Source organism: Mustela nigripes, chromosome 7 (genome assembly GCF_022355385.1).
Source record: "Mustela nigripes isolate SB6536 chromosome 7, MUSNIG.SB6536, whole genome shotgun sequence".
Lineage (NCBI taxonomy): Eukaryota > Metazoa > Chordata > Mammalia > Carnivora > Mustelidae > Mustela > Mustela nigripes.
Window position 1 is genome coordinate 128,400,358 of NC_081563.1, and position 9,456 is coordinate 128,409,813.

Here is a 9,456-nt window from a genome sequence, read left to right on the forward strand (position 1 = left end):
GCATCGCTCTGACCTACCCTGGCCCCTGGGTACAAGTATGACTGGGACCCCTGGCATGACACCCAGGAGGAGCCCAGCAATGTCTGGGAAAATAGTCCCATGTTCCACCATTGCAGTGAAAGGGAAGCTCAGAATGGAGAACGCAATAGAAAGACCATTCTTTGCCTGCACGCGAGAGCCACGAGCCCACGGTGCGACCTCAGGGAGTCCTCACCCATCTTCCCCTGCAGGAGGACTCATCTACTGCCCCCATTTTGGAGGAAGAAGCAGGTTCCGAGTGGTGACGTCACTGCAGGCGTCGCTGGCTCAGGGACTAGGACAGTATCGATGGGAACCGTCCCTGTCCCACTGCGGCCTTCAGAGCAGGAGCTCACTGCACCCGTGTCGCTGGCCGCCCCGGCCCACCGGAGGCAGCCCCCAAAGGAACCCTCCACAGATCAGGATCTTTGTATTATAAACTGACTTTTAATAATAATAAAAAAAAAATCTATCATGAATTTAATGAGATCTGTACATTTTAAAGTAAACCAGTGCACAAGGTCCTTGTTCTTGGGGGCTCCTCTCCATCTCCCACCAGTAGGCTAAAGCAAGACTTCGTTTGTATCTGTGTCACCTGTGTCCAGCAACAAGCCCATCTCTTGCAACCTAGGCCACAGTGGCAAGAGAGGGAGGCCCAGGGGGCCAAGATGCTGGTGGGGCCTCAAGCCTCCGGGGCAGTGGGGAATCCATTCCCGACCTCAGCCACCAGACAAGTGTAGAAACCCTCCCCCTCCCCCCGCTACCTCAGCTAGGATGCTTCCCTGCTGGCACACAGAAGCTAGAGGGGGCAAACTGCTAAGGAGATCCCAGTGTGGGTCCCCGTGCCCAGGTGGTGACCAGGCTGGCTTCCTGTCTCTCTGGCCGGCTGAGAAGTCCCAAATGCCTGCACTGGGCTAACATCAAAACAATAAGTTACAGAAGCCACCACCCCGTGTTTCCCAGGGGTCCTCCTCCTTGCAGGATAGACACCTGTGCGGGACACCTGTGGGCGGTTCGACCCCCTCCAGGCTCCAACCCTTGCAGCCCGAGGTCCAAATAGAACAAAGTCATTCATGCGGACACTGACCAGCTGCTGGGGAATGGAGGTGGGTGGGAAAAGGAATCATAGTCAATACCTATAAGTGATACTGTAAGACCCTAATATTAAAAAAAAGATGAAATACATTTTTTGTATTTTCAATAATTTAGTTTTTCTCTCTTTTTTAGTAGAAGTGGGAAGTCGTCAACACTACCTTATGTTGGTCCCCTGTTAGACAATATACCTTTCTCTGAAATTTAAAATGTCAAATATATAATCACACAACCCGGAGTTGGGGGAGAGGGATCTCGACAACACCAACAACATAAAAACCCCAAAATAAACCATAGAGATTTCACGCCATATAAATAAAGTCGGAGCAAATCTTGCGCCCAGGGCTGATGGCTTGAGTTCGATGGCGGTCATGTGGGAAGCTGGTGTGGCTTTTGAGTTTCCTCTTGGTGCCAGGGGCTGTGCCCTGTCCCTCGGTCTTTCCCGGCAGAGGCCCGGCTTTCCCGAGTCCACCAAGCGGGTTAGTACAGGGTTAGGGGTGAATGGGAAGCTAAGGTGAGAGGAGACATGTGTGTCGCCTGGAATGTGGACTTAGAAGGAAACCAGGGGTTTCAAAAGTGCAGGTTGAGCCATCCTGAGGCAGCTGGGTCCGCAGGCCTCCAGCTCCAGCGCCCATGACTTCTCCCCTGTGTCTCGGGGACTTGTGGGTAGGAGCCCAGGTCCTGGCCGCACCCATCAGCTAGCTCTGTGGGTCCCCAGCACCCCTCGGGCTTCTGGCAGAAGCGTGGGGAATGGGCCGGCCCAGAGCCAGTCGACCGCCTCCTCCAAGAGTGGGGGCACCGCTTGTCCTCACAGGAGGGGACGGAGAAGGCTGGCGGGTCCCAGAGCAGGAAGAGGCCTCGGCCAGCTCTGGAGGGCAGCGCGGCCCCCTGGGCCTTCCGAAGCCCCGGCTCCAGAGGGCACAGCCGAGCACCAGGCAGCTGTATCAGCCCATTCAGAGGTCTCCGTCCACCGGTGGCTGGCAGAGGCGGTAGAGCCTGGCGGAAAGAGGGAGAGAGGATGAGGCACAGCCAGGCAGGCCATTGTTTTGAACACGCAGAAAACAAAACCCGAAAAGTATAAGAAGATCTATGTGAAATGCATCCAGGCTGCGCACGCCTTCCCCCGGCGGTCTGGCCCGCTCCGGCCTGGCGCTGGGTTTGCGAACACAGACACACCTGCACGAGCGTGTTTGGGCCTTCAGATACATGGGGGAGGGGGTATGGGTACACGACAGGGGACTGCAGTCTTCCACACTTAATGGCAGACCAGACCCAGCGCTCAGCCCCTGGAGTTTTTTTCATTTAACAGACCTTGGACACCTCTCCAGCACCCCAAGGACAGCCCCGGTTTCCCTAACGTCTACAGTGGCAAGGTTCTGAGCTTCATCTGCAAGGAAAACGGAACCACTCATGGTTCTCAGGAGAGACTTGGCAGCTCTGCTGTCAGGAAAAGGATGGCACGGGGACCAGCTAAGGAGGCTGCTGTGGGGACAGGGGCAGGACAGAGGAGCAAGGCAGCCCAGCGGTAGGGAGCTCGGCCCCTGGGCTCCACAGTCTGCCAGGATCCCAGCTCTGCCATCTACTAGTTGTACGACCTAGGACAAGACACTTAATGTCTCTGTGCCTCAGTGTCCCCACCAGTCACCTGGAGAGAAGGCTCACAGGGTTGTTTGGTAAAGAAAGAAGAACAGTGCCTGGAGTGGTACTCGTCACTCCCCACAGTGGGCCCCATAAATGAGAGGTGAAGCCCCACAGGAACACCACAGGGGCTGCCTGGTGTGAGGCCGGGACTTTCATACCAAGCCCAGGCCCTGGCCTTTTGGGGGGCTGGGGGGGGGGGCAGCAGCCACTCACCGCGGTGCACCCTGGGGCATCTGATCCTTGACTCGGAGGTTTTTGGCCAGAATCTCCACCCTGGGTCCCTGGGGAGAAAGAACCATGAGACCCAGAACCTGCTCCTACACCGAGTTCGGGGGCAAGCATGTGGGTGCGGGTGGGCGGGTGGAGTGTGAGGAGTAACCGGAGGCCCCAGAAGCTGAAACCCGGGACCCCAGCAGATCAGGAGAAGGTCCAAGCCTGGGCCTGGTGACCACCCAGACCACCCACGTGGCGCTCAGAACCCCCTGTGTCCCCAGCCCACGAGGCCCCGGAGAGTCCCCGGCAGGGGGGGCCGCCTCACCTGCTTCCGCATGATGTCCGTGGCCTGCATGATGCACTTGGGCAGCAACCCGTGGCTCCGAGCCAAGATGGCCGCCTGCTCCAGGGAGACACTCAAGGTGCTCCTGCAGGGGTGGGGCGGGAGGGACCATCACTGCTGGGCGGGCCTCATGCCGTGCCCCGCCCTCTCCCCCCGCCCCAGGCCCCAAGAACAGCCCCTCCTGCCCCCAGGTAACTGCTGGATGCGCCGCCCCCTCCCCGGCGTCCTCTCCCTGAGAGCACCCCGCACCACCCCTTTCCCTCTTGTCTACACCCCACACCTGCCCCTCCTTCCTCCCAGCAGCCGGCACCCTGCACACAGTAGGCATTTTACTGCTTTACTCTGGGCACCCCCTGATACGTCAGCACCACACGGCGGGAGCTTTCCTTAGCCTGTTTTGTTCTGATATTCCCAGTGGGACAGCTCGGGAGAGGTGCTGGGTAAGTATTTTTGTTGAAGGAATAAACGAAGTGACCGCCCTAATGCCTGCCAGCTTGCTAGCAAGGCTGGACATGGACCCATGTAATCAACCCTCCCATCTGTTCTAACAACTCTAGAACATGGGCTCTGCAGCCAGACCTCGTGGTTTCAAGTCTCAGCCACAGAATGACTCTGTGACCCTTGGGACGTCAGCAGCCTTGGTCTCCTTGACCTTGAGACAAGGGTAGACCGTTCCTAGGGCACTACTGACGGGGGCGGGGGGAGGGTAGGGGCCTGTCCTGTGTTTGGTAGGATGTTCTAGCAGCATCTCTGGCCTCTGACCACTAGATGCCAACAGGACCCTCTTCTCTTCATTGCGACCATCAGAAATACCTCCAGACATTGCCCAGGGTCCCCTGGGAGGCCAAAATGGCCCTGCACGGAAGCGCCTGGAAATGCCCACACACACTGACTGGCTTGCTATGAAGAGATGAGTCAATCCCTAAACAATGGTGCCTCATACACAGTAAGCATTCTCAACAAGCATTTATTGAGCACCTGCTGTGTGCCAAGTGCTGTTCAGTGCCAGGGTAGGGCAGACAGAGAAAGAGAGCGAGTCCCTAGGCTCACAGAGCTGGCCGACACTGGGAGGTGACTGGGAATAAATGAACCCACGAGCCAAGCGCTTCATAGGTGGGGTGGCAGGGCGGCTACGGAGGAACCGAGTAGGGCAGCCCGGTGGGGTGCGGAGAGGGTGTGGTGCTGAATCAGGAAGTCGGGAAGGCCAATCGGAGAAGGCTGACCCTCCACCAGGGGATCAGCAGCGGGGACAAAGGGCAGAGAGTGGGAGGGTGTCCAGTGGGACACAGAGGCCCCAGTGGAGTCCTGCCCCAGTGGAGTCCTGCCCTAGTGGAGAGGAGTGAGCGCATGCTGACCGGAGAGTCAAGCAGAACCACACCGCACACACTCTCACTGACACCAACCCCAGAGTCAGGGAGCCAGGCAGTTCCACAGGCCTCCTGGGACCTCCTACTCCCACAGTCCCACTTCCCCAAATGGAGGCCGAGGGAGGGCCCAGGCCGCAGTGCCAGAACTAGGATTCAAACCCAGACTCCTGCCTCCCTGTCCTGGGCCCCAAAGCTCCCAGGAGCCCGTCCAGCCCGGTCCTGGCCCGACGTCACAGCAGCTCACCTCTGCATGCCCGTGCCACACATGGCGATCTGGCAAGCACCCAGGCGGTAGCAGAGCTCAGAGGAGATGGGGATGAGGCCGGCGCCCAAGCTCCCGCTGGCACCAGGCTTGGGGTGGACGAAGGACTTCATGAGGCGGCAGAGCTCGTCCAGGGCGTTGATGGGGCGTATCAGCTGCAAGGGGGGGCGCGCACACACCGGACGTTCGGCGGAGCCCCCCCCCCCCGGCCTCCCTCCCCCGTCCAGCCGTCTTGTTGCAGCTGTGCTCCTGGCTCACCTCTCCCGGGGCTACAGCCCAGTCAACCTTCCATAACCCACGCCCAAGGACCATCTGTAGCTCCCACTGGCCCACAAGCTGGTATCCAGTGTTTACGCCGCATTTCAGACCTAACCTTCCACCTGCCCGGAGTGCACCCAGCGAAGCCTGAGAGAGGTGACCCCTCCTGTCCTCTCCAAACAGGACCTTCCCGGGAAGAACCACCCGCCCTGTACCCACCCCCAACCGGGCCTTCAGCTTTCCTCAATCCCCGTGCGGGCATTACATGGTGGTCGGCCAATTCTCTGTCATCTGATGATTCTGCGAAGCAGACTACAGACTTTCCGAAGCTGTGCCCACAGCTTCTCTGGGAGCCCCAGCCTCTAGTCCCGAGGCCGGTACCCCCAGAGCACTGTCAAATTCAAGACCTGCCTGAGCCTGGGAAAGGGTGGAGGGCCTGGAGCACGTGCGCCTGGAAAGCCACCTGTGCCACATGGGGACGAGGGCCCCCAACAGCCGGATCCCTCCGCTCCTCCAGAAAAGCGAGAAGCCATTTCATTGGAAACCTTTTGATTTTCAAGTGTTGGCAACAAATCCCGATCAAACGAAAAGAACACCGCGTGGCCACATCTGGCGTAGACTGCTGCTTCGGAGGTAGGCTTGGGTGAATGGGGGGGAGCGGGAAGGCTCAGGTGCGTGGGCCCCGGCTGGGGGGAAACCATGGCAGGAATTCCAAAGCCGGTGGGGAAGAAGCTGGAATTCCTGACGGAGAAGGGGTTCTCCCAGGAGGGATATTCCTGGAGGAGGGACTCCACAGGCCTCAGGGGATTATCTGCCAGGATTTCGGCTGGGGGGGACCCCGGGCTCCCTTGGCTGCATCTGGACCCCAACAGCCCCCAGCTCCGTCCCAGCTCTGCGGCGCGAGTGGTGAGGGAAAGTGGGGCACACCTGGTCTATCTTCACCGCCGTGGTACTGGCGTCCGTGGGCAGGTTGGACCGTTCCAGGTAAAATGCCCTGGAAGAGAAAGACGGGGTGAGGGTGTGGTGGCTGCTGCCCTCTGCTCCTCCAGCGATTCTCTCTGAGGGAGCCTAGCACTGCTCTCCCTGTCCACAGCCCCGAGTCCCCCAACAGTGGGAGGGGGAAGGGAGTCCCCTAGTCCTCAAATAGTGGGGGGGCAGGGGGTCCCCTAGTCCTCCAACAGTGGGGGGGGTGAGGGGGTACCTTAGTCCTCCAACAGTGGAAGAGGGGAGGTGTCCTCTAGGCCTCCAACAGGAGGGGGTCCCCTAGTCCTCCAACAGTGGGAGAGGGGAGGGGGATGACAAGGGGACTCCTGGGTTACCCCCAGGTACTCCTCAAATGCCACCTCTCCCTGCCTGTCATCTGAATCAGCACCGAACCTCCCCACTATCTGTCCCCTTGTCCTAGTGGACCTTTCCTCTGAGCAGCACTTGTCACCACTGGACACGTTACAGTGCTCTTTGTCTATCGGCTTATTGCTCATTCCTCCTCCTCTGAAAATAGGGCTCAGCTCAATTTTTTCTGTAAAGGGTAGAACAGTAAATATTTAATGGACCAGACAGTCTCTATCAAGATGCTCTCAGCGGCTGCTATCGGTACCTGTGCAAGCAAACACGGCTCGGTGCTAATAAAGCTTTATTGACAAAGCAGGGCAACTGCCACTCTGGATCTGCATCCCATGAAGGAGAGGCTCTGCTTGGCCACTGCTGACTCCGGGGCAAGCACCCAGAACAGAGCCTGGCCCACAAAAGCTCTCATTTAGCGTGTGCTAAATAAAGGAAGGATGGATGAGGGAACGCTCTCGGAGGCAACATTTAAAATATGCCACAATTGGGGCGCCTGGGTGGCTCAGTCGTTAAGCATCTGCCTTCAGCTCAGGTCATGATCCCAGCATCCTGGGATCGAGCTCCATATCGGGCTCCTTGCTCAGCGGGAAATCTGCTTCTCCCTCTGCCTGCTGCTTTCCCCTGCTTGTGTTCCCTCTTTCACGATCTCTCTGCCATAAATAAATAAAATCTTTTTAAAAAAATTAAAACATTCCACAAAGGGCACAGGACGGACTGATGGCATTGATCAATTCAGGGAGACACCAGTTTTAAAAATACAGCTGGATATTTTCCAAAATATCCACAATATTTGGATATTTTCCAGATAATGAATATTTTCCAAACTAATGAAGGCACCATTCTCCCATTTCCAAATGGTAAAGCCAGACCCCCAAACAGTAAAGCCCTTACACACCCCAAAACCCTGATCTGAGTTGCAGCCTCCCTTCTCCACGGGGTAAGAAGGCGGGGCAGGGGTAGGAAGGGGCTGGGCTGAGGGCGGGGAGTGGGAGCTGCCTTCCTGGGCCTGAGGCTTCCTTCTGGCAGAGGTGGTCCCTGCTCCCCACTTCTCTCTGGAGATCCTCTTCTGAGCAGGGCCAAGGCCCTGGGGACCACCCTCCGTTCCTCCCTAACCCCCCAGGATCAAGAATCCCAGAGCCCCTGGCCCAGGTCCCTCCCCCACACTGAACCAAACAGGCAGCTCCTCTCAATTAGAAAAATCTGCTTTGGAGCCAAACAGAGCCAGTTCAAAGCTCAGCTCAGCCACCAACTCCCTGTGGGACCCTGGGCCAGCTCGGTATGCCCTCGGGGCCTCAGTTTTCTCATCTGCGAAGTGGGTCAGAACGGCCTCCTACGACCACTGGAAGGATGTGAAGAGGCTGTGTACACAGAAGGGCTGGCACAGAGCAGGTGCTTAAGGAAAGGCCACTCCCACACATGCTAATGTCCGCCCTGCCATGGCCGTGTCCACACTTCCGTCCCCAACACATAGCCTGGGCAGCTACCTGAGTTTGCGGTAATACTGCTGAACCTTCTCCAGGGACTGGGCGTTGATCTCCTGCTGCAAATCTTCCGCAGCCTGGCTGCCTGGAGGAGGCGGGCCCTCCACATTCTCCAGCGCTGTGAGGGAAGACGGGGGAGGGCAGGTGTTTGGGTCCCAGTGTGCTCAGAGGCGTTGGCCATGCCGGTGGGCCCCACTGGGCGCCCCCCAGCTCACCTCTGGTGAAGAGCACGGTGTGCAGCCTCAGGCTGGCTCCGCCCTCCAGGCGGGAGGGCAGCTTGGAGAAGTGGTAGCTGTCGAGGTAGAAGACGACCCTCAGCGCCTGCCGACTGCCCTCAATGTGGTAGAAGACGCTGGTGTCTGTGGGAGGACACGGCAGGGCGGGGGGCTCACCACCTAGGCCAGAAGGGAGCCCTGCCCCCCGTCACCAGGGCAGCTTCACCCCTGCCTTCAGACCCCCAGATGGCGTTCCGGGGCCTCCCTGTTCTCACCCCCTCAAAGGAGCAGCCTCAGAATCCCCCCCTGCCTTCAGAGAGGCATCCCAGGACTTCCCTGTCTGCCCACCCCAGAGCACTGGTCAGCCTTCCCCGTCTTCCCACCCGCCAGGGCTAGCCTCGGACAGCCCCGGCCTCCCGCACTCAGAGAGCAGCCTCTGACTTTTCACCTCCTTCCGTAGGTCCTAGTTTCCACCACTTCATTCTTGGACCCGGCGCCAATTCTGCCCCACCAGGCAGTCATGCCTTCAGGGCATCACCACGTTCCTTGTACCCCTCACCTGGTAGCCGAGGGCCTCTACCTGGCAAAATCTGTCCTCGAATAGGACCCGCAGCTTATTTACACCCGTACAGGAGAGCCTGCGGCAGGGGTGGCGAAACTACGGCACGCGCACCCCATCCTGCACCCACAGCAAAAACCACTAACCAGTCAATAGCTGCCCCTGAGCCCACATCTGTCTACAGCCAGGCAGCCGGTTCCAGCTGGTACCCGAGAAGACACCTGTTGTCCCTCTAGACTCTAGTCAGTGCATTCTGAACAGATGGTGTTACCCCCAAGGAGGTGGACATTGGTTCATGGATGGACGGATGGATGGATGGATAAGTAGATGGGATGGATGGATGCATGGACAGATGGACGGATGGACGGACAGGTGGATGGAATGGATGGACAGATGGATGGATGGATGGACGGACGGATGGATGGACAGGTGGATGGGATGGATGGATGGATGGATGGATGGACGGATGGACAGATGGACTGGTGGACAGGTGGGTGGATGGATAGGTAGATGGGATGGATGGATGCATGGACAGATGGACGGATGGACGGACAGGTGGATGGGATGGATGGACAGATGGATGGATGGATGGATGGACGGACAGACAGACTGGTGGACAGGTGGGTGGATGGATAGGTAGATGGGATGGATGGATGCATGGAC

The 9,456-nt window shown here is 58.4% G+C and overlaps 1 protein-coding gene across 1 annotated transcript in view; it reads right to left on the bottom strand.

Moving 5' to 3' along the window:
- Positions 1-437: 437 nt before the first annotated feature.
- PREX1 (phosphatidylinositol-3,4,5-trisphosphate dependent Rac exchange factor 1) overlaps positions 438-9,456 on the bottom strand; it is a 177,191-nt gene continuing 168,172 nt past the window's right edge. The window contains exons 34-40 of the mRNA XM_059407188.1: positions 8,235-8,378; positions 8,023-8,137; positions 6,122-6,188; positions 4,919-5,091; positions 3,290-3,392; positions 2,965-3,032; positions 438-2,106 (exon numbers count right to left, since the gene is read on the bottom strand). Coding sequence (XP_059263171.1) covers positions 2,064-2,106; positions 2,965-3,032; positions 3,290-3,392; positions 4,919-5,091; positions 6,122-6,188; positions 8,023-8,137; positions 8,235-8,378 — 713 coding nt within the window. The 3' untranslated portion in view covers positions 438-2,063. The remainder of the gene's footprint in view (positions 2,107-2,964; positions 3,033-3,289; positions 3,393-4,918; positions 5,092-6,121; positions 6,189-8,022; positions 8,138-8,234; positions 8,379-9,456) is intronic.